Source organism: Pipistrellus hanaki, assembly GCF_964339955.1.
Source record: "Pipistrellus hanaki genome assembly, chromosome: 17".
Taxonomy (NCBI): Eukaryota; Metazoa; Chordata; class Mammalia; order Chiroptera; family Vespertilionidae; genus Pipistrellus; species Pipistrellus hanaki.
The window spans coordinates 28,879,783-28,904,922 of NC_140519.1; the positions used below are offsets into that span (position 1 = coordinate 28,879,783).

The following is a 25,140-nucleotide window of genomic DNA, read 5'->3' on the forward strand; positions in this document are numbered from 1 at the left end:
CAGCAGGTACCATGAGGGAAATCTGACCCTACAGCCTGGGTTCGGGGTTTTAGGAACCCAGCAGCAAATAGGGCTGATGTCAAAAAGGAAAGGTGAAACAGATGCTGGAAATTAACTTGGGCAACTTTACTATTTTGCCAAGGCGAGAGCATGCTTCCCATTCTCTTCTCTATCTCCTGCCCCCATCCTGCTTTGGGAGGCCTTAAGAATTGGTTTCCAGGATGCGGAGGCATTGTCCTGAGTCTCCTAGTAAGGGAGAGTGAGCTTCCCTGGCTGATGCAAGGTCTATTGCTTGCTGAGTGCCTCTCTACCAACCCAGGAAGCTCATGCCTCCCTCTGACCTGCTTTGCTTGGCCAGGGTTTCTTAATTGAAACTCGGTAGCTGGTAGCTTTGGCACCCGCATGTTTGCTAGGGCTCAAAGGCCATCATCGATGAAATCATACCGCCCTGGCTTTCCACAGTCCTGTGCTTTCCAAAGTGCAGCTTCTCATTGGAGCCACAGCTGATCCAGCTGGAACAGGTGCCCTTGTCCCCATTTTATAAATAAAAATGTGAAGGCTCCTTTGCCCGAGGTCACATAACTCAGTGGCCGAACTTATTGAGAACTTGGTGTCTTGAGTCTTTTTTATTTTATTTTTTATTTTTATTGATTTTTTTTACAGAGAAGAAGGGAGAGGGATAGAGAGTTAGAAACATTGATGAGAGAGAAACATCTATCAGCTGCCTCTTGCACCTCCATCTCCCCCCCGACCCCCCTCACCGAGTATGTGCCCGCAACCAAGGTACATGACCTTGACTGGAATTGAACCTGGGACCTTTCAGTCCACAGGCCGATGCTCTATCCACTGAGCCAAACTGGTTTTGGCTTGAGTCTTTTTATTACAGTATCTAGTATGAGTGGGAAGAATGGCACAGTGCCTCCTTGAAGGGGTTTGCAAATGGAATGTCCTAAATGGGATCAAGATTTTTTCTTAGATATTGGATGAAAGCAGCCAGAGTGGGCCTGTGGTTATGTAGATTTCTGGCAGTGCCTAATCCTTGGCTCAAGTAATAAGAGATTAAGTTTGCTTTTTTTTTTTTTTTTTTTTCCTTCTCCTAGTATTTTCTTGATTCTTCATAACTCTTATCTCCCAAGTAGCTATATTAAAGTAATATTTAAAAACATTTTTTTCTGGGTATGAAAACCCTTTTTATTCACCATAGAAAGAAAAAATGACAACACAAATAAGAAACTAATAACAATAGCTAACATTTATTAGGCATTGAGCTAATATTTACATTGTATATACCGTAATACAGGCATATTCTGTACTGCTTGTTGATAGCAACGAGTGTTCTAATAGGTTGGAGTTTTCAGATCATACTAATAATTGTTTATTTCGAATAGCCTATCTGTTCACGATAACCTGGTGAAATGGTTATTAATATTATGTCCATTGCCTCCATGAAAAAAATTAAGGCTGAAAGAGATAACTACAGTATCTTCAAGGTGATCAGTGGTTTTGGGTAATTTTTCTGAGGTCACTCAATGAAACAAGTGAGGAGTGAAGCCTGTGTATGTATGTACAGTATGGTTAAAGTCATCACTGTAAGAGTGTCTAAATTCTTTGAGTACTTACTATTTACCAGGGAGTATGATAAGCACTTACACACTTAAAATTTATATTTTATTTTTATTAAAGTTATACATAAGCATACTTTTAAAATTAGTCATCTTTAAAATGCTGCTTAATAATATTTTATTGTTCTTTGCTTGGTGTCCAATAAAGTTATCACTAATTTTAACCAAAAACTTCTCAGTTAAATCTCCTCCCAGAAATTCAAACATTACACTGAATGGCCCGTTTATTATGATCTCTGAATGCATAATAATCTGGCCACTCAGTGTATATCCTATATAATAAAAAACTAATATGCAAATTGTCCCCTTGACCAGGAGTTCCACCAGCAGGCAGGCCAGCCAACCACCCTGTCCCCTCACCCCAGTGCATGAATTTATGCACTGGTTCTCTCATTTACATATATATATATCCTATATAATAAAAGGGTAATATGCAAATTGACCCTAATGGCAGAACAACCAGAATGATCGCTGGACCAGCCACTATGAGGTGCACTGACAACCTCTCGGTCCCTTCCCCTCACCATCAGGCACCAATCACTCTATGGCAAATGGGGAACCAGGGGTGGGTGGTGATAGGGGCGGGGCTGACTGCAGGCAGCTGGGGAAGATGGCCCTGATCACAGGCCAGGCTTAGGGACAGTACCTGTGCATGAATTTTGTGCGCTGGGCCTCTAGTATGTGTATATGTATGTACACACACACACACACACACACACACACACACACACACACACTGAGTGGCCAGATTATTATGTGTTCAGAGATCATAATAATCTGGCCATTCAGTATAGGTATTCTATGATTTTTCTCTTCATTGAAGAAAGTTTCCCAAAATAATTTTGATGTGTTTCAAATAGGTCTACCGTGTTTTCCCGAAAATAAGACAACCTCTGAAAATAAGACCTACTTACAGGTTTCCTTCTGAGTGAAATATAAGGCATCCCCCTGAAAATAAGCCCCCCTCCCCCCAAGGCTAAACATGAGAGATTTGGTCCACTGATTCTGAAAGAAATGGAGTCACAAGAAATTCACCAGGAAATTCAGGAATTGGATTGTTATGATGATGTTCCAGAAGATGATGACATGATTGTCATTGAATAAATGAGTAAATTCTTGATACTGTAGGATTCACAGTTTGTCTGGTTTGTGTTGACAACTACTGTACTACCGTATCGTATACAGGTAATAAATTTCCTTTATTTTCATTTAACAATAAATGTGTACCGTATTCTTCTTCATGGAAAAATAAGACATCCCCTGAAAATAAGACCTAGCGCATCTTTGGGAGCAAAAATTAATATAAGACACTGTCTTATTTTTGGGGAAACAGGGTAGTTGTTCTCTGGACTTGTTTTAGAGCTGTTGTGTTTTGGTTTTCTTTCATCTGTTCTTGGGTGCCTTTCGTAGTGTCAGAGTGTCAGATCCCCTTTTCCAGGATCCTGAGTATTCCTCTCACTTTTCTTTTAACCTTGGTTTTGATGGAGCTCATCTTCTAGTGATCCGCAGAGAAAAGGCACATGCATATCTATATCCGAAAAAGTTTATCTCTTACCCGTGTACTTAATTGATAATTTGAGTAGATTTTCAAACGTTGGAAATTATCTTCTGTCACAGTTTTGACATCTCTACTGAAACTGGAAAATTGAACTGGAACGTGGTATTACTCAGGGCAGGTTGGTTCCTGGATTTCTGTCTGGTAGAGTCGAAGAATGAGATCATGAATGAGAGGCAGTATAGTAAAAGGTGGAAATTTATTGATAAACAAGCACAGACTCCCACTTGGGAAAGATGAAGAGCCTCACTAAGTCACGTTTCTCCACAGTTTATAGAGGTTCCAGTTTTTTGTGCCTTGATATCCCTTCTGATTGGTCACTATCCCCTCTTGGTTTAGTCACTAAAGCAACTTTAGAGCTCAAACCTCAAATGAAGTATGGGAGGTTCCCTCCTTCTTCTCCCTTACTGTTCTCCTGTTCCCTTTGAGCTTTCCTCTTCCCTCTCTGAGTGAGGGGCTTCCTTCCCTTTATTCTGTAAATGCAGACCTTTTGCAGCTCCCAGCTCCCTTATTCTGTGGAAATGTACCCTTTGCAGTTCCCAGCTCCCTTATTCTATGGAATTGTACCCTTTGCAGCTTTGTGGACCTGTGCTTTTTCCATGGACCCCTTAACTCCTGATATTTCTTAAACCTGCCTATTTCATCCCTAAAAACTTCTTTCACTATATGTTAAGTTTCCAGTTTTTTTGTGTGTTTTTTAAAAATATTTTTATTGTTTTTTTTTTTTTTTTTTAACAGAGAGGAAGGGAGAGAGATAGAGAGCTAGAAACATCGATGAGAGAGAAACACCGACCAGCTGCCTCTTGCACACCCCCACTGGGGATGTGCCCGCAACCAAGGTACATGCCCCTGACCGGAATCGAACCTGGGACCCTTCAGTCCGCAGACCTACGCTCTACCACTGAGCCAAACCGGTTTCGGCAGTTTCCAGTCTTATTGTTGAGAAATCCGAAGCCCTTCTGATTCTTTATCTTTTATATGAAATATACATTAAAAATATTTAACCTTCTTCCTATTCCTGGTATTGAGAAATGTAATGAGATTATGCTTGGAGTGAGTCTATTTTCATCCATTGTATTGTGTCTTTTGTGGTCTTTCCAAATAAAAATTGTCTTTCAATGTGTACATTCATTTCTGAAAATTTGTATTAATTTATTTATTTGATTTTATCCAATTTGCTCTGTTCTTTATTTCAATAACTGCTATTTTTGAAGATAAATTTTCCAGACTGGCTCTTATTTTAAAAAAATATATATTTTATTGATTTTTTACAGAGAGGAAGGCAGAGGGAGAGAGAGTTAAAACATCAATGGGAGAGAAACATTAATCAGCTGCCTCCTGCACACCCCCTACTGGGGATGTGCCCTCGACCAAGGTACATGCCCTTGACCGGAATTGAGCCTGGGACCTTTCAGTCCGCAGGCCGACGCTCTATCCACTGAGCCAAACCTGTTTTTGCTGGCTCTTATTTTTGAAGTCTATATTTTCTTATGTCTCATCCTGTTTTCTTTTTTTGTTTTGTTTTTTGTTCTGTTTTCTGGTAGATTAATTTTATCTTTCAAGCTTCTATGGCACTTTATAATTCCTATTATTTTTAATTTTTAAAGAGATTTTGTTTTCTTTTTGAAGTTTTTATAGCACCTGATCTTATGTTGTGGATAAAATCTTTCCATATTTCATTGAGGATATTAATACTAACTTTTTTATTTTTTTAAATAAAGTTTACTTTACTCTCCATATTTCTTTCTTCCAAGTTACATCCCCTCTCCCCAAATTTGTTTATTTTGGTCTCCTTTCATGATATATAATATAACCTTAAATGTTTGTGTATAATAGCTCTATGCCCATATTTGAGTAGCCTATTTTTTTAAAAAAATGGAAATCTGTCTATTTTTTAAGGGGACCAGTTAATCATGGTTTTCTTTATAAGATGAACTAATTGGGTGTTTTTAGGACAAGAAGGAAGATCTCCTAGTGGCAGAAGGTTTAGGTCATTTTTATGGGATTGGTTAATTACTGAGAGAAGACCCAGTATTTGAATTCCAATGTCTGATTCCATAGTATGTTTCCTTATCCACTCATTTTTATTAACTTTCAGATAAGGTTCTAGTCAGGGTATATTTTATTGTATTATTTCTAAAAAGTTAGCAATCTCAATGTAGTTATTCTGGAAATTCTCATTTCTGAAGATGATTCTTTTAACCAGATTTTTCCCTTCAATACAATTATAATCTTCCTCCCTCCTCGCCCCACCCCTCTACATCTACTCATTATTGGAGTGAAATTGGGGGTCAGAGCTTGATAATGCTGAGCTGGCCTTTTTGGAAGGGCCAGCTGTGAAACCAAAAGGACTCAGCTGTTGGCATGGCCACTGCTCTGTGGTATTGCCTTTGTCCTCTATTTTGACATCTAGACTCCCAATTTCACGGAGAGGTCAGTGGGGGTCAAGATTTCCTGAAAGAAACAGGAAGAAAGCAAGTCCACAGCATAAGGAATTCTCTCCTGGTGAACATAAGGCAACCATTTTCTTAAAGATAATAGTCCAGAAAAATTTGAATTTATGATACTCATTCAGCCAACCATGATGGGTTTATTTGTCAGGAATTGAGAAAAAAAAAAGTGCACTGGAAAATAAGATAATAGTGAGAAGGGTATGGTGTCTGGAAATACTTGAAGAAGAGCCATTCCCTGGCATGAAGGAAAAAATAATTTAACCAGCCACAGAGCTACCGTATATCAGCCATTTATACCTGAAAGCATATTTCATTGTAAATGTAAAGATCTTTAAAAATTTTTACATAATTTTCTGATAATATTTACGTAGTGCATTCTGTTAACATCCTAAGGCAAAGATACATTTAGAAATTCAAGAGTTTTTATAAATGCAATATAGTAACATTTTCCTTTTAAATGAACCTTAAAACATAGTTTGGTATGTATGTAACCTGGAAAGTAGAAAAGAAAAAAATTTCCATGGATTCATCTTTGAAAGCCAATGTTAGTGTTTGGCATGTTTCCTTCTAGTCTTTTTCTCTTTGTATGGCTTTTGGTTTTGCATAACAGTCAAAGGCATTTTGCTTGCCTGTTAGTGAGATTTTTTTGGGGGGGTGGTTTTCAATTGGCATTGACTGTGGTTATGTTCTGATAATGCATGTCTGTGATTTATTCTTTTCATGAGACTGAGTAAGCCATGATTTAGATTTAGTTCTTGGCTTGAATAAATTCTCTGTGTGCTTTTAACATAAAACATTATTCAGAATTGAAAGTGAATAATCCTTAGAGCAAAGAAATAATGATGTATGTTTCATGGCCACTTAAAAATATCAGATCTAAAAAAAAATAAAAATCAGAAGCACAAAAATGGCTTGGGGAAATGTGTATAACACTGATAAGACTTTAAGGTCCCTGCAACGGGAGACAGTCTCTCAGTGGTCCTAGGAAATGGGACAGATGTTTAGTGATATTTATTAAATATATAATAATTAGTTTTACATGTAATGTGATGGTCTCAAAGCAGAGAAAGGAAAAATCTTTTTATATAGAGCTGTGGTCAGCAAACTGCGGCTCTTGAGCTACATGAGGCTCTTTGGCCCTAGAGTGTGGTTCTTCCACAAAATACCCCAGCCTGGTGAGTCTATTTTGAAGAAGTGGCGTTAGAAGAAGTTTAAGTTAAAAAAATTTGGTTCTCAAAAGTAATTTCAGTCCTTGTACTGTTGGTATTTGGCTCTGTTGACTAATGAGTTTGCCGACTACTGATCTAGAGGTGTAAGAGAAAGGGGTGCCATACAATGGGGACACTACTGACCCCAGAGTGAGAAACTCAGGTTTTATTTGTGCTGCTAACTAGTCACCACCTCAGAGGCTCGTGCCTTCAATATGAAGACCAATGACATGAGGCTGTTGAACTATGTAATTGTAATGAGTTCTTATCCTTCTCTGACATTCGGTTGGCTCAATGAATTGTTGATTCTGGGACCAAACACTTGTGAACAGAAAGATCCAAAAGCCCAATAGCGGCCTTGACTCTTTTTTTCCTTCCTGCCTCCTTTCTAGTCAGTGACCAAGTCTGACCTACTTGACAGTCTAGATTAGGAATTGACAACCAGCCACCTTTTCTTAAAGTTTTATTGGAACACCGTTATAATTATTAGTTTATTATCGCTTTTGTGCTACAGTGGAAGAGTTGGGTAGTTGTGACACCATATAGTTTTCAAAACTTTAAATATTTATCAGCCAGCCCTTTATAGAAAAAGATGTTCAAACTCTAAATTATTTGGAAACTCATCTCTTCTCATTCTCACTACCTTTGTTCTAATTGTAATGTTGCTACTGTTATGAATCATAATGTAAATATCTGTCTTTTCCGATGGTTTTAGGCTCTACAGCAGTGGTTCTCAAAAGACAGTAGCAACATTACAGTTATGAAGTAGCAACGAAAATAATTTTATGGTTGGGGATCACCACTACATGAGGAACTGTATTAAAGGGTCATGGCATTAAAAAGGTTGAGTACCACTGGCCTAAAAGAAGAGGGCATCCGGTTCTCCTTTGTTCATTCAGGTATTTAAGAATTATTTCTCGAGTGCTGCCAATGTGCTGTAGTTGTCAGTGGCCAAGGAGGCAATACTGATAGATTTTCTCAGATCTGAGCTTTATGTACTTGATTTTTACCCCCTTCTCCCTAATCTTAAGGATGGATTTAGATGGTAACAGTTGGTGTTTACAGTGCTTTAATGGTTGTCATATTGAGAACTGACTAGAAGCATCTTTAAAAATAATTTATAACACCATAAAATGAATTGCCAATCTTCCAGAGTGTACTTTTTAGAGTTGTTTTTGTTTTTGTAAACCAGCCAAGAAGATCCAGAACAGGGAAGAAGCTGGTAAAATATTTTAGGAGCATCATCTGATTTGAAAAGCTAAGTAGGATTATAAATCCTCTCTCAAATACGTAATCACACACTCTGCCATTTGCTTGTGGTTGTTTCTTTAATTGGCTCTTAGGACCTTGTGTGTGTGTGTGTGTGTGTGTGTGTGTGTGTGTGATTCAGATGTCCACGGGGTACCTGCCCGCCCACCAGCCCTCAGCTTTAGGACTCATAGGTGGGTTCATAAGGGTTATGGAATATGTGTTGGCTTGTCATTATTTGGCCCCTGTTATGGGCCCAGTATTTAAAGGGTCATAGGGAGTGATGTTGATAATTAACTACAATAATATTATTTTATTTGGTGCCTAATTTTGTGGTGGTGACTTAATGAACTGATAATGTGATGCTATTTGTAGTGCAAATAAATGCTTTGGGAGTTCAGATTAAGGAAGCTAGGTATGTATTGTAATAAAGGAGACGGTTTTTAATGAGACTTAAATTGAATCTTGAAGGATGCTCACATATCACCAGATGGTTATTGTCATTATGTGTTTATCCATGTTACGGAGACACAACACTGGCTAAGTTTCCCCCTGCTTTAAATATTTATTGACTTTCCAATTGTTTAATGAAAAAAAAAATTCCAAATTTCTCAAGATCCCCACACTCACTGTAATCTGCTCCTAGATTATCTTCCTGCCTCATTCCCTTGATTTTTATTTTTTTTTTTTTGTGTGTGTGTGTGTGCTTTAAATTCCAAATGGTTTGTTCTTCCTTGTAAATGCTCCAAATTTTCCTAATCTGTACCTTCTTTTAAATTAGTCATTTTGCTTGGACACCTACCCCTGAAATATAAGTGCAAACCTAGTCTGACTTCTTCAAAACCTATTTAAAATGCCAGGTTTCCATCTTGCCTGATGTATATATAGGTGTGTGTGTGTGGGAGGGGGGTTTGAGGGGGTGCTTGGAAGTAATCCTTTACTTGTTCAGTTTTTGTATTCTCTCATCATTACTTCCCCCCTCTCTTACCCTCATATTATCTGCAGATAATTATTGGCTTGCTTATTTTGGGTTCTGCTCGAACCTTTAACTCTCATAGGCAAGTATTTTTTTTTTTAAATTGGGGACACTTCAGTTTCTATAATTTTTATTTTGCTAACATTAAAACTCATATGCATAGATACATACACTCACCATATTCTTATGCAATTTGATAAAAGATAGGCAGTTAACATAAAAAAAAAAAATTCCAGGAATGGCAAAATCAAAATAACATATGGCCAATGGAAAACGCCCAAGGCTGTTTTTTCCATCTTGCTGAAGACCAGTGCAATTTTCATCACATGTCTCAGTTCTGGGCAGACATTCGGGAGCCACTATTTTGGTAGACGACAAGCTTTGCCAGAGCTGACTTGTCTCTGACTCTCACTTGATCTCCATCTCCCTCAGAGATAGATAACCTGGGGTCTCCCAAAGCTTCTAACAGAAAACAAACTGATTTGTGGCACAGAAGCAGCCAGGTTGGGAGGTAGATTATTCCAAGATCTGAAAGTTGTCTAAAATAACTAAACAGGAAAGTGCTTGCTGAAATGTGTATGAAAGTCACACCTAGACACATTACAAGAGCTGTTTATTCCCAAAGAGCAATCATGTTAGAAAATCCCTAATTATCACATTGCATTTAATTAGATATGGTTATGTAGATCACCAAAACCAATTAAACAAATATAGAAAAGAAAATAATTTCTGATGTCAAATTATTGCTTTCTCTTTTTTTGTCAAGTAACATTTATTGGGAAGAAAGACTGATTTTTCAAATTGGTGCCATCCAGTAGATCTTTCTGGGATGATGGAAATGTCTCCAGTCATCTGTACTGACAGTGGGGTAGTCATGACCACATGTGGCTGTTGAACCATTGAAATGTGGCTGGTGGACTGAGGAACTAAATTTCCAATTGTATTTAAATATCATGAGTTTGAAACACAATAGCCAGGTGTGTGTGTTTTTGGCTTCATTGGACAGTGTGGCTTCAAAAATGTGATCAAGGAGTATTGACCTGAAATCTGGGATGCCAGCTTAAATGGAGTCTTATCAGTTTTCTTAGTAAATTTGGGAAATTTTAAAAGGACCACTTTTTTTCTCATTAAGGAATCTTTGGCAAGTTATATACTTATCAATGGCTCCATTGAACTTTGAGCTATTTTTTGTCCATAAATTTAGTTATGTTTCCTCCATTACATTATTGCTCTTCCTTTAGAGAATGTGACCTTTGATTTATATGCTTGCATATTCATTTGTGAAGATCAAGTGAAACAAGGAGTGGGCTGTGTTAAACTTGAATGTCCCTTTAGTCTGAGGAGCATTTACTGTGAATAGAGAGTGAGCAAATGAAACTGCCCACTAAGATGACCTTGCTTTGTGCATGCACATGCGAACACACACACACACACACACACACACACACACACACACGCACACACACACATAGAGAGAGAGAGAGAGAGCGAGAAAGGGAACACTAACATTCATCAAGTTAAACCAGAACCTATCAAGCCTTTCTCATGTTTCTGTGATTTGACAGATAACTTAATGTTTTGGGCTGAAATAGTATTCTTTTTCCTTCAGTTGCCAGGATAATCCTTGCAAGAGAATGTTAAGCTTCTTGTTTTTTCTCTGATGCCTTTATCTCACCCTTTGTCCCCTCCACCTTCCCTAACCACCCTGACCAGTCACCTCTTGCTTCTTTTATTGGAGCTGTCTGTGTCTGTGCATTTCAAGGGTCAGGGTGCCTTTGAATAAATCAGTGTCACTAAGATGACATTAACAAGAACCAAGAAAGAAATGCCTCTAGCGATGGGTGCCATTTGTTGAGCACTTAATCAGTGCCAGGCATTGACAAAGCCCTTTAAATATATTTTCATTGGTTTCTTCTGAAGCTTTATTAAAAAAAAAAAAAGTAGTGATTATTTCAGCTCTATAGGTAAGACAACCCTAACCTAAAGCTAACTAACTTGCCCAATACCACACAGCTAGGTGGTGGTAGAGTCAGATTCATTAACTCCAAAGACCATGATTTAGAAGGGAAAATTGTATTCCCTAGAGTAGCTTGTTGTAGAGGGAACAACGTGGAACGTGAGGTGAAACAGCTCTTGTTTTTATTTCTTCATTATGAAGGCCTTTAACTAGTTGCTTAGCATCTCTAAGTCTTTCCCTCCTTCTAATATCTAATCCCATAGTGATGGTGGATGAAGAGGCTGCCACACGTGTTAGTTCTGTACTTCCTCCTACTCTCCTGAAATAACGGGTTGTAATATGTCAACTCTTTCTAAACAGTCAGGTTTGTTTCATTTTTTGGTTTCACAAATAACAAAAATACAGTCAGTAACGAGTATGCTACAAGGGGCAGGCACTTGCTTTTAATCTTTACTTTTAACCTCATTTCTCAGTTCTCACCAAGGTTGTTTGTATAACTGTAAAGCTATTCTTTTCTCCTCTGGCTTTATTTATTTTTACCGTTTATACTGAATTTCACTTTAATTTGCCCTCCTCGCTGGGAGTGCCACTTGGCACTTTTCAAGTCTGTACTTGTCTTTAAAAACTACATGGCTGCTCTTCCCGTAGTGGCCTGAGGTGACCTCTCAAAATGGGTCACTCACTTGACCCAGAAAAACCCACAGAACTATGCAAATCAAGAGGTTCACATCTTCTCATTCACTTTTAGAACACTTGTGAAACTGCCCAGGCCATCCAGGGTATGCATATCCGAAAAGCCACCAAGCTTCTGAAGGATGTCACTTCACAGAAGCAGTGTGTGCCATTCGTCATTAAAATCGTAGAGTCTGTAGGTGTGCCCAGGCTAAAGAGTGGGGATGGACAGAGGGTCAGTGGCTCAAAAGGAGTGCTGAATTTTTGCTGCACCAGCTCAAAAATGCAGAGAATAGTCCTGAAGTTAAGGGTTTAGACATAGATTCTCTGATTATTGAACAGAGCTCAGAAGTAGATTAACCCATATGTGAACTGTCCTTGATGCATGGAGATGATCTTACTGAAAAAGAGCAGATTGTTCCTAAATCACAGAGGAGGTTGCACAGGAAAAAAGATATCCCAAAAGAAAGTGAAGAAACAAAAACATATGACCCAGGAGTACCAGAAAATCCAGCATAAAATAAATGCCAATAAAATAAATTACATGGCTACAATTTTATTTAATTTTTTAAAAAAATTGCCCTAGCTGGTTTGATTAGCTGGCTTGACTCAGTAGATAGAGCATTGGCCTATTGGCTGAAGGACCCCAGGTTCAATTTTGTCAAGGGCACATACCTCAGTTACAGGCTCATTCCCTGGCTTTGGTTGGGGTGTGTGCAGAAGGCATCCAATTGATATGTCCCTCTTACATCATTGCGCCTCTCTCTCTCTCTCTCTCTCTCTCTCTCTCTCTCTCTCTCTCTCTCTCTCTCTCTCTCTCTCATTACCTTCCACTCTCCAAAAATCAATGGAAAATATCCTCGGGTGAGGATTAACAAAAAAAATTTAAATTGATGCCAGTATTCTTCCATTATGATGGAGGAGGGTAATAGGATAAAATGGAAAACTGATGTTCATTAAACAGGTGCTGTCAGGTATTTTTATGTGCTGTCTTATTTTATCAACACAATAAAAAAGTGGGGATTAATAATGCATTATTAGTATTCTCATTTTATGGAAAAAAGGTGATATCATTGCCCACGCATAAGTATACTCAGCAGGAAACTGATAGAGCTTGGACTTGAATTGTTGTGTCATTGTCTCTTGGGTCGGGGAGAGGAAGTGGATGAAAACACATCATTCAAAAATCACTCATAAACTCTGAAAGTAATGGAAACATATCTGGAGTCTCTATTTAATTGTTTTTGTTATATTTTAAAATTATTTTCTACACAATGGAAAATATATATCAAGTATTTAGTTCATTGAGGTTTGATACTTGACAGTATTGTATAACCAAAGCAAGATGTGGAGTATTTCCATTTCCAATAAAGTTCCCTTTACCCTTTCCTTTATCTCTTCCATTCGGATATTGAGCCATCCACTGAGCTTTTTATTTTGAAGCATCCATCTTATATAAAAACTGATGTTTGAAATTTTAACCCTGCTATTTTGCTTCTGTAAATGCTTGCTTGCTTAAATAATAAGGAAATAAGACTACTTGTTCCAAAGAGGCCATAAACCTTCTCCAGACAAAGTTATCAGTGCTGGTGCCAGGCCAAGCCTTTGGTTGAGGTTTCAAAGCCCCAGCACATAGGGCCCTGTAAGAAATTGCAGAGGGAACCAAAAAAAATTCTTATTTGGGAGACAAAGAATGTAAAAACATATAAATACCAGAAACTTCCTGTGTGACATGGCCCAGAATTTGAAATACAGTTTTCTCTGAGCCCATGTGTAATAATAATAAAGTGTAACTCCATCTCTCTAAGTGTTGCTTGGTTCTTCTCTGGTTTTCTGTAACAATTTCACTTATTGTATTTGTCAGTTACTGTATTTTATTTTTTTTTTCCTTTCCATTTGGTTCTTCTTTATTTCTTTGGTGAGACTTTCTGTTTCTTGGCTAAAGTTTTCTCTTCTAAAAAAAAAGCTCATATCAGTTGTAACTGCTTTTTTATTATGACTGCTATAAATCCTTTGTCAGATAATTCTGTCTCCTCTGTCATCTTGTGTTGCCACTTATCGATTACCTTTTTTCATTCCATTTGACATCCTCCTGGTTCTTCATTATGAGTGATTTTTAAATTAAAATTTAGATATTTTTATTTCATGTCACAGATCTCTGGATCTTTATTCTTCATTTTTCAAGTTGGCTTGGCTTTCTTTAACACCATTCTGGCCCAAAGGAGTTAGAAATCCTGGTGCCCCACTCTGCCTCAGATGGTACCTGGGAGAAGGGTTCTCTTAGTTATCACTTGGTGATGGAGAAAGTTGTCAGGTTCCTCTGACACTACCTCAGGAAGGAGGAAGCACTATTTCTATGAATTACCTCAACTGACACTGCAGGGGCGAACAGGTAGTCTTATTAAACAGATGATGGGGATAAAAATCTCCTTTTGTGGCCTTCTATGACAACCAGCCCCTAGGGAACCTCAAGGTCCTTATAACCTGGAGAGGGTAGAAGTCTAGTCTTTCCACTCAGCCTTCTCTCAGTGGTTGGGTCATATTCTTTTCTGTGATGTTTGAGCAGAAAGGTTTTTGTCTAAACTTTATCTTGCCAGGCTGCCCCTATCATGGTCCTTTGGCTAGAGAGGGCAGCCCTTATTGGCTTGTTTCTGTTCTGTGCCCTGTGGCATTTCTAGGTTGTGGGCTGTTTCAGCTTCAAGCCTAGAATAGATGAGGCAAAAAGAAAGCCCAAGGAATTTATCACCATATCATTCCTTGACTTCCAAGCTCCCTAGATGTCTTCCTTCTTCTACCTTTCAAAGTCATTTTTTTGTGTTATGTATAATGTCCAGCATTTTTATTTGTCCTCAGTAGGGTAAATTAAGAAGAGTATGTCTATTAATTTCTCAGAAGCATTGAAGAGGTACTATTTTATATTAAAAAAAAAATAAAGGTTATACAAAAACTTAGAGTAGATCAACTATAGTAGAGGAAAATGTTGTTCTATAAAGTCTCCAATTCATATACATAGATATAGACGTTTTGGGGGCACTGGTTCACAGTGGAATGTGGTTCATATAGTATTGTAGTTAAAACTGTCTTAAAGTCACCTGTGTAGTTCACTTATCTGACTCCTGAGTCCTGTCTAAAATTTTATAGAAACTCTAAATATATCCATTTTTGTATTCTCTTCATGAATGTGTGTGTGCCTTAGGGAGAGCCTTTCCCCCACTCTCCTGAGGATGAAATAGGTAAGTTCAGCATTATTTTACTTTCTGCTATATTTAGATTATCTAGTTCAGATATCGTGGGCAGGAAGGGTGAGTATCAGCTGTAGTAATTACTTTTAAGCAGTCTTTGGGGAATGAGGAGCTCTGATAGCAAACTGTGACAAAGATAAAATTGTCTCTGTAAACACCGAGCTAGAGTCAGTGTGCTTCACGTGGCACAGCAATGCAGTGCTCTGACACAGATGCACGTAGTCTGAACATCTGGCTGGGACAGAGTCATTCAGGCCCAGCTCCAGTGCCCACACAATGGTTGCCAGGGATGCCATCTGGCAAACTGGTGAGGATGATAGAGTGTACTATTTTGGGGTCCAACTTTTCACATTCATGTATTTCTTCTCATTGACATTTGAATCCAGTTGAATAGAGTAAGTCACCTCCATTAATGAAACCCATATTTGGAGAATGTCTGTTAAGGGTATATTTTATATGAGAGATGTATGCAACATGGGCTAAGAATCGTATCTCTAGCTAGAAGCAAGACATACCCATGAAACTGTAAACAGTGTATCTCCATCCTAATACTAATAATGGGATTGGCATGTATGTGTTTCTAAGGGCATTCATTCATTTAATAATATTTATTGGGTGCCTAATATGTACACTTGTTTAGCTGTTGTGGGCGCTTGGATGCACAGCAGAAAGCAGTCAGATAAATCGATTTCAGGACAGCTCTATGGTTCTGTGATTTAACATGTTTTTGGTGAATTACACAATTAGGTTGGAAGCAACTTTTAGTTGCCCTTTTGAAAAAGAGATGTGCATTGTTCATAAGAAGGCAGTGAGTAGGACTGAATCAGGCTCTTTTCAATATACTTCAGCCCATTCTGTAAGCAGTGACTGAGCACCTACTGTAGGTTAGTCACTTGGCTAGAGGCTGGGTTTGTAAAGCTTACTCAGAAGTAGTCACTTGCTGCAGGGGATTCCCAGCCATAGGCTATGCAGATATGTTGGTAACTATTTGCAGGGCACAACACACACACATGCACACAACACACACACACACGTGCACACACATACACACACACGCACACGCAGACCATATCCTCTAGTAAGAAAAAGAGGTAATTGTCAACATTGCTTAAAAGGATATACTGAGTGCAAAATCAGTTAAAGCTTTATAGTGGAAATGAGAGAGCCTTTGCTATTTCCTGAAAAGTTATCCACAAAAATAGGGAAATGTATATTCTGTACAAAGATGAGTTCTGGCGAAGCAGAGAAGCACAGAACATCTCAGGAGCTGCGAGCAGTTTCTGCGTGATGGTGGAAGCCCTCAGTGCAGAGGCCCATGCAACCTCCAGGCCTGTAGGAGTGTTTGCACCATGTCTCTGTGTACAGAGAAGCTCAGGATAAAAGGGCCTTCAACTTGAATGAAGCTCCATCCCTATTGCATTACAGGGAGGATAGGAATAAAAAGTCAAGGGAAGCTGGGTAACTTCTTGGCAAATAAGAGACACTTGTTACCACAAATGGATGCAGCAACACTAGCACATCTTATTTCTCTTCTCACATCATCTTGAAGAGGCTAACTGAGGCCTGGAACTTTGGGACAGTCTGTTACTGTGACCTAAGCAAGGCACGTGAGAATGGGATCCCTGTGAGGTCAGGGTCAGGTCCAGGAGGACCAGGGTCACTTCCAGCATTGAAGATGCTCTCTGCCCAGGAGACTGGAACTTGTTGTGAGAACATGCTCTACCCGGGGATATTCTAAAGGACTCTGTGGAGCTGTCATTATAACCATTTTCAAAAAAAGTTCTAACTGAAAATCACAGTGAGATTATAGATAAACTCTCAGAACTTTGAACAAAGAAAATATCTTTAGAACTTCTCTTTCCCCTTATGGAGATTGTAGAGGGATGAAATGAGTGGGTGTAGGATTTTTATTTAGTTATTTTATTGTATTGTAGAATATACATAACATAAAATTTATTATTTTAACCATGGCTAAGTGGCATTGAGTACATTCAAATTGTTGGATTACTCCTGTCCATCTCCAGGACTTTTTCATCATCCTAAACAGGACCTCTGCACTAAGCAATATGCCCCTAACCTGTTCTCTTCCAGCTTCTGGTCACCACTGATTTGCCTTCTGTCTCCATGAATGTGGCCAGTCTAAGTATTTCATATAACTAGAATCATACAATATATTTGTCCTTTTGTGCCGGCTTATTTTACTTACTGTTATATCTACAATGTTCAGCATGTGTCAGACCTTCATTCCTTTTTAAAACAGAATAATATTTCACTGGATGTACCATCTTTTTTTATCCATTTATCTATCAATGGACATTTGGGTTATTTCCACCTTTTAGCTTATTATGAACTAGAGACTCAGTACATGAAAATTCATGCACTGGAGAGGGGGGTCCCTCAGCCCAGCCTGCCCCTCTCACAGTCCGGGAGCCCTCAAGGGCGGGATGTGATGCCCCAATCACACCTCTGCTGCTGCCACTGCCAGCAGCACAAGCCTCAGCCCAGCCCTGGTTACCTGAACCTTGGGCTGGCCCTGGGCAGCTGGGGGGCTGAGGGGATTGGGGGACTCAGGAGCCAGGCACATGGAGTGGCTGGACCCACCTGGGGGTGGGCCTAGCTGTGCCATGTGCCTGCTACCCTGGAGGGGGTGAGGGGACTGAGTACTGACATCTTGTGACTATAAGCAATTCCATCTTTGAGGGCATGGCAATCAGTAAGCATATTCCCTTCTTATTAGTTGTGGGTGCTGCCATCTTTGTGAGGGTTTGACAATCAATTAGCATATTCCCTCTTTATTAGGATAATGCCTATGAACATGGGTATGCAAATATCTGTTTGTTTCCCTCCTTTCAGTTCTTTGGTTGAGTGGCTGGGCCAAATGGAAAATTCTGGGTTTAACTTTTTAAAAAAAATATTTTTATTGATTTTTAGAGAAGAAGGAAGAGGGTTAGAAAGATAGAAATAATTGATGAGAGAGGAACATCATTAATTGGCTATTCCATGCACTGGGGATTGAGCTCACAACCAGGGGCATGTGCCCTGACAGGGAATTGACCTCTGACCTTTGGTTCCTGGATCAACGCTCAACCACTGAGCCACAATGGCCAAGCTAGGTTTAACTTTTTTGAGGGATCACTAGATGCTTTTCTGCAGCAGTTGCACCATTTTTATGTTCCTACCAGCAATGCTCAAGGTTGGAATTTCTGAGGAAGTGGGTTCTCACACATGAAAAAGAGATGGTGCCTTCAAAATGGCAGCTCAAAACAATGCTAAAACATGTGCATTTACAGTGAAACATTTCCCTGTTAAATGTAAAAGCAATATTTAAGAAGTCTGTTTTGGTTTTCAGCTCTTCATTTTGAATTGCTCAGTATCAACAGCATCGACATTAGAGTGACAGCACTTTAGGTAGAGACTGCAAGCAGCTTGGCGTGTCTATTCAATAAAGATAAAGGCATGAGGACTGGTTGGGAAGATCAAGGGAACAGGAGGAGGGTATCTCAGCCAACCTGTGAGCTGCAGAGCCCTTCAAATTGAGTAAATAACTTTATTGAAAACAAGAGGGGCATTGATGAAGACAGAAAAGAGAAAACGAACTAGGGCACCTTTTACATGATGTGCAAAGAAATGGCAGTCACAGCTTGCAAGAGGGCATTTGAAAGTTGCTTGATATATAAATATTAGGGACATGAAATTTCAGGGAAAACAAAGCAAAGGCTGTCAGAAATGGTTTTAAATAAACAAACCCAAGCATAGAAACCTAAATCAACTCCTGGCTTTGCAGGTAAGGCAAGAACAGCTATGGAGGATTAAAATATTTGTGTGAGGAAGGCAGCTACGTGTGTAGAAAGTCAAAACGCCGCATTCCGCCTCATGTTTATAGATACCTTACATTTTGAACACTAGGTATTTACTAGCAGGGAATAGTTTTACTCAGACTTAAAGGCATGGTTGTGAGGGGGGAAAAAAGAGGAAATGGCTGATTCATTCAGCAGATGAACAAAGGTTTCTTAGATATCTACTGTGTGCCAGCTTCTGGACTGAGGGGTGGCAATCATGGATGAATGAGACGTGGAGCCTCTGTGGAGGAGCTTGCAGTTGGGGTGGGCAGGGCAGGGCAGACGGATCAATTAGGTAAACATCCTCAGTACAGCCAGGAGGTCAAGCTCCGGGATACTGTGTGCATGGAGGGAGCCTAGCCTGGGGTTTCTCACTCTGGGAGCCAGCAACCCTAGAAGGAGCAGTCTGACCTGACACATGGACTGAGGAGGCGCTAGCCTCTAGCCTCCCAAAAAAGGAAATGGATTCAGGGGGAGTAGAACTCTTTCTAGGAGGAAGGACCAGCTTGAGCAAAGGTGGAGGATGTATTGGAGTCTGACTTGGTGGGGAGGTGACGGGGAGGGAGGACAGGAGGTCTTAGAAGCTGCCAGCAACTCAGTGGTATTGCTAAGCCATGAATCCCAAGATAGGAAGAAGTGGGGGATCATGCCAGAGTAAAAGGTTTATTTTTTTCTTTTCCTCAGTAATGTGTAAATCCATCCCACATTAATCCTCCATCTCCCCACATGAGCACACCTTTTTTTTAGTAATCACAATTTTAGTTTAGGTCAGTGGTCGGCAAACTGTGGCTCATGATTGAGTGTTCAGTGTACGGAGGCTGTTCTTCGGAGTTGGATAAGCTCGTGCTCTCGTAGGCTTTGTCCTCTTTCTACCACAGCCTGAATTAGGCATTATGGTTGGGTCTCTAGCACCCATTTGGTTCCTGCCTTGTTGAGTAGCAGCCATGAAGTTTCGGGAATTGCCTTTAGCAGAAGGTTGGCAAGAATGGAGAGATTTGAACACGTACATTAGAGTCCTCATAACCCTGTTGAACTGTGAAATAGCTAACTCTGAGCTTTCTGTCCCAAAAGCTAATAAACTGTCTTATTATTTAATTCATTTTGGGGTTGTTCATCTGAAACTTGAAATTATCTGCATCCTAAATGATACTTGATCGTTGTAACCTTAGGCCGTCACCTGTGTGACTTTTTGTGAAAGTCTTTGAGCCTCATTTTTATCCGAGAAATGAATACAATTATGTCTCACAGTGTTTTCTGACCGTTATTTGAGATCCAGCACAAAGCCCAAGGGTGGGGCAATAGACTAATATATGTTGAGTGCCCACTATGTACCACATAATAGTCTGGTCCTTAGTTTTAGGCACATTAAGGACTAAAAGAGAAATACATGGATAACTTCGTATTAAGTGGTATAAAGTCACATGCATATGGACCATTATACAGTCAGTTTAAATTCTTTTTATTCCAGGCCCACGATCTAGCATGGGGTGGGGGCAAGGATGGGCTGAGAAAGAAGATTATGGGAAGGTATATTAGAAGAAGTGGTATTTAAACCGAAGCCTGAAGGATGAGTGGGAGTCAGGTGAAGAATGAAGAAGATCATTTCAGGCAAAGAAACTTGGACAAAATCCAGGAGATGTTAAAGAACTTGGTGTGTTTAAGGAATGTGTGGTCAGAGTGAACGAGGAATAACATGGTGGGAAAAAGAGGAGAGGTAACGCAGGGCCTTGTGGGCCATGTTAAAGATTTCTAATGCTCTAAGTACAAAAGAAAGCCATTAGAAAGATTGAAGCAGGAGAGTCTGATGATCTGGCCGATGCACTTTCTCAATGAGATGTCAGGGTTCGAGTGGGCAAGAGCAGTTGGGCTAGAAAAGTGGATAGGTTTGAGCAGCATTTGGTTAGTGCTTACGGGATCTGCTGTTAGATGGAAGGGATGTGAATCATGGGGAGAGTGAGGTCAAGAATGACTCTTGAGTTTCTATGTGAGTAACTGGAAAACACGCCTTGTTTTCTTAGGAAAATCAAGGTTTAGGTCTGAAAATGTTAGTTTTAAAATATCTGTGATACATTGAAATTAGGAAGTTCAGTGACAGTTTTACTTATGCCTGAACCTCATAAGAGGACTTTCTCGGCTGGCATTGAATGTTGAAGTCACTGGTAGGTTGATTTTATCAAAAGTGAAGGGAATGTGTTAAGGAGGGAGTGGAAGGTGGGAACCTTAGCTCACTTTGTCTGGGAAGCCTTCTCTCACCTCGCAGGTAAAAAATCTTTAGAGGCCTGATAAAGGGAAAAGGAAGCCTTGACCTGGATGGGGAGCTGAGTAACTGAAGAATTTTTAGAGTCACAGAAGTTGGTTGAAAGGGGATAATGATGAGAAAGGGCAAAACTGAAGATATTGGCTAAAAGGAATTTATCAGTGAAGTAGAACCCTAAAGGGGATGGAGTTGGGGGGAGGGGGCGGTGATTTAAGGTGACACCCAAGGAAGGACGTAGGATGGGAATTTAACTAATTTTGAAGGTTGGGAACACAGGAAGATTGAGATAACTTTCTACTAGAAACCTTAAAATACACATAAGCCATGTGTGTGCACATACACCCCACCCCCCCCATAACCCTAGTCATGCACGGTGGTCATTTAGGTAGAATGTATGGCTCCCATAACATTCCTGCTATTTCTTTGATAATAGTGTGTGCATAGGAGATGTTCAGTAAGAATTTATTGACTATATATGTCCAGGAAATGGGCTTTACATTTGATTTGTGAGGATATTTATGTCAGAGAATGTGGAAAGGTACGTAAAATCAGAAGACATTAGACTTGACTCCCTTGCACCTTCTACTCTGCCCTTTTTTTTTTGTCTTCCATGTAGCAGTTATCACTCTGTTTTATTTATTTATTTATTTATTTATTTATTTATATTGAATTTATTGAGATTACATTGGTTAATAAAGTTGTATAGATTTCAGTACAGTTGTATAGGTTATAGTACAATTCTATAATACATCATCTATATGTGTGTTTACCACCCCATGTCAAGTCTCCTTCCATCACCATTTATTCCCTCTTTACCCTTTGCTACTCTCTTTCCCTCTGGCAATCACCATTCTGTTGTCTATATTTGTGAGTCTTGTTGTTTTGTGATTTTTTTTCCTTTGGTTAATCCCTTCACCCTTCTCACCCAGCCTCTAAACCCCTCCCCTTTGATAGCTGTCAGTCTGTTCTCTATATCCATGAGCCTGTCTTCACTTTGTTAAGTCATTTTGTTCATCAGATTCCACTTATAAGTGAGATCATGTGATACTTGTCTTTCTCTGACTGGCCATTTTCACTTTGCATAATACTCTACAGGTCCATGTATGGTGTCGAAAAAGATAAGATTTCCTTCTTTTTTACAGCTGAGTAGTATTCTATTGTGTAAATGAACCACAGCTTTTTTATCCACTCATCTATGGATGGATACTTGGGCTGCTTCCAAATCTTGGCTATTGCAAATAATGCTGTAATAAATATAGGGATGCATATAGTCTTTTAAATTAGTGTGTCAGGTTTTTATTTTTATTTATTTATTTATTTTTAAATTTTATTGATTATGGTATCACATAATTGTCCTCATCCCCCCCTTCCCATCCCAAACCCCTTCCTACATACACCCCCACCCCCCTGTTGTCCATGGCCACTGGCTAGGCCCATATGCATGCACACAAGTCCTTTGGTTGATCTCTCCCCCTTACCCCTCCTCTCCCCTACTTTCCCTCTGAGGTTTGAGAGTCTGATCACTGCTTCTCTTTCTCTGGGTCTGTTTTTGTTTGCCAGTTTATGTTGTTCATTATTTCCTCTAGAAGTGTGAGATCATATGATCCAAGAAATATCCTTGTAAGAACCAAAACTGAGACAAGCCATAAGTAACTATGCTGAGAGGCAAATTAATCAGTCTGTAGTGAGTTCCTTTCTGGGCCAACAGTTCTTTTGAGTCCCAGTTTCAATGTCAAACAGTTCCTTATGTGTACATGTCAGCCATGATATTTCAGATCTGGTTGGTAAGTGTGTTGGGTTTTTAAATCACTAGGTCATTGTCTTTCATCTGCTTTTTCACTTAGATTGTGAGTTCTTTGCAGGTAACATCCATCATATATCCTGCATTCATGTTTTTAGTATCATGGGATGACATATAGTAACTACTATTAATAAATATTTGTTGAGTGATGTATGAGGGTGGTGGGCTTGAATGGATGCTTGAAACAGAGAGGATTCAGATGGGGGTAGAATGAGCACTTTTTCAGATAGAGGAAGAGCTATTGGCTAACCTGCAAGGGTTGAAATAATTAAATGTGTGGGATTCACTAACAAAGTAGCCTGATTTGGTATTCTGGTGTGCATTGTGACGATCAGTAACTTGCTGAAGGTCCAACAACTTGGAACTGATGTTTTCTGGATTTGCACTTTTGTCTGACTTTAGGGTTTCCCACCCAACAACACTCCTTCCTCCCAAATTCCTTCCCACAGTTGCCAGACCACCGCTCAACTCGCCGAAGCCTTGTCTCTTTCCACTTAGGCCAGATGAAATATTGTCTGCCCTGGACACCTTCTTCACATGATTTGTTTTCTGAGTTATATTTTTTCCTCTCACCTAGCTCTCCACTGCGGTTTGAATCCACGGGGGATTGATCATCCTGCTCATGCTGAAGGCATTAAGCTGCAAATTGAAGGTGAAAGTGTTGAGTCTCAACCCATTAAAAACAAACATTTCCAGAAGGTGCTTGACCAAAAAGGATCCCCTAAGCGACTGCAGGCAGAAGCTGAGACGGCTAAGGTAAGCTATAACCCGATACATTAAGGAGACTGAAACTGCAGCATTGCTGCTCTGTGGTCAAGCCACAGAGAAGGACTGGTGGTGCTCTCACTAATCACCGTTGTCCCTTCAGTTTAATGAATACTGCTTTTGGATTATAGTAATCATAAATGAAAATATTGACTGCCTCCCCGTTGGGGTGAAATCAAAACCCATTTGTGGTCAATCTCATAGCATGAGATTGTGAGTACAGTAGAGAATGGGCTATAGTGAAGACCGCCTTGGACTTAAAGATTTGTTTGCCAGGCTCAGATTTATCGTTTTATGATGTTGGGCAAGTCCTATGACTTTCCAAGCCTCAGAGTCTTTATAGAGAGTGTACCATCAAGGCTGCCTCCCTCATCCAGTTGAGCAGATGAAATAATACAGTGCGTCTGGAAGATTTTGTAAAAGGCCCAGCTGGCTGCCTGAGTATTGAGGGATTTTTGCTGACAAGCACTGTTAATAATAACTGACATTGGAAAATAATTAGTTGATAGAGGTGAGGGAGACCTATCTTAGTCCATTTGTACTTCTGTAACAAAACACTTAGACTGGATTGCTTGTAAACAATTAAAATTTATTTCTCACAGTTTTGGGAGCTGGAAAGTTTAAAATTAAGGTGCCACCTGTTTCAATATCTGGTGAGGGGCCACTTCCTGGTTAATAGATAGCTTTCATCTTATTGTGTCCTCACATGGTAGAAAGGGACATGGAGCTGCCTGGGGTCTCTTTTATAAAGGCACAAATCCTATTCATGGGGGCCCCATCCTTGTTATCTAAGCACCTACCAAAGGCCCCACCTCCTAATACCATCACATTGGCAGTTAGGTTTCAACATGGAATTTAGGGGAATGTAGACATTCAGTCTATAGCAGTCTTTATGTGGAAGCATGAGTGTGGTAATATTTAAAGTGGGGAGGGGACAAGAAGGGCAGGTTACTGCACAGCACATATAGCATGTTCCACACATATAGCATGTTCCTGTTGATGTAAAAATGCCTTTCATTGCATAAGGGCATCTCTGAGTCAGGAAGTGTGCACCCCACAATTTGAGCAGCAGTTTATATCTAGAGTTGAGATTATGGAGAAAACATTTTCTTTGAGGTCCCCCCCCCTTAAATATGCATTCTTTTAAAAATGGTATTTATTTTAAGCCTTTTACAGGTTGCTCTATTAACTTTAGTAGCTCACCTGTGGCTTTTCCTGTTTGGCAGGCCATATTCTGCCTTTTTTGGTGTTGTATTTCCTCCCATGGCTTCACATTCTTGCTGGTACGTTATTGGCCAAGGGAGAAAGTTATCTTGGGGACTTTGAATGGTGGTGAAAGCCACTTGATTAGGTGTCTTTTGGTATTTGTGTTGCTGAAGCAAGCACTGATGAGGTGTTTTACGCATGTCTCTTCCTGAATCTTTTGGGATGGAACATCTTTGACCAGGTGTTACATTATGTTTCAGTTTGACATTCTGTCTCTTGGCTACTGACTGACTATGCAAATCAGGTTCCCTCCTTTGCACTTTCCGATTTGTTTCACGC

The 25,140-nt window shown here is 39.6% G+C and overlaps 1 protein-coding gene and 1 pseudogene across 8 annotated transcripts in view; both read left to right on the top strand.

The window, feature by feature from the left end:
• Nucleotides 1–25,140, top strand: part of SAMD12 (sterile alpha motif domain containing 12) — a 325,419-nt gene that overhangs the window by 13,566 nt on the left and 286,713 nt on the right. For all 7 annotated transcript variants that reach the window (XR_014793242.1, XR_014793243.1, XR_014793244.1 and 4 more), the window contains exon 2: nucleotides 23,408–23,586. Coding sequence is in view for 2 of the 7 variants with exons in the window: in XM_084864988.1 (XP_084721114.1) it covers nucleotides 23,408–23,586 (179 nt within the window). In the remaining 5 variants the exon portion in view is untranslated. The remainder of the gene's footprint in view (nucleotides 1–23,407; nucleotides 23,587–25,140) is intronic.
• On the top strand, nucleotides 11,801–20,253 carry LOC311611780 (large ribosomal subunit protein uL22-like; annotated as a pseudogene). The gene is made up of 2 exons: nucleotides 11,801–12,189; nucleotides 20,241–20,253. The product of its transcript is annotated as a large ribosomal subunit protein uL22-like (transcript).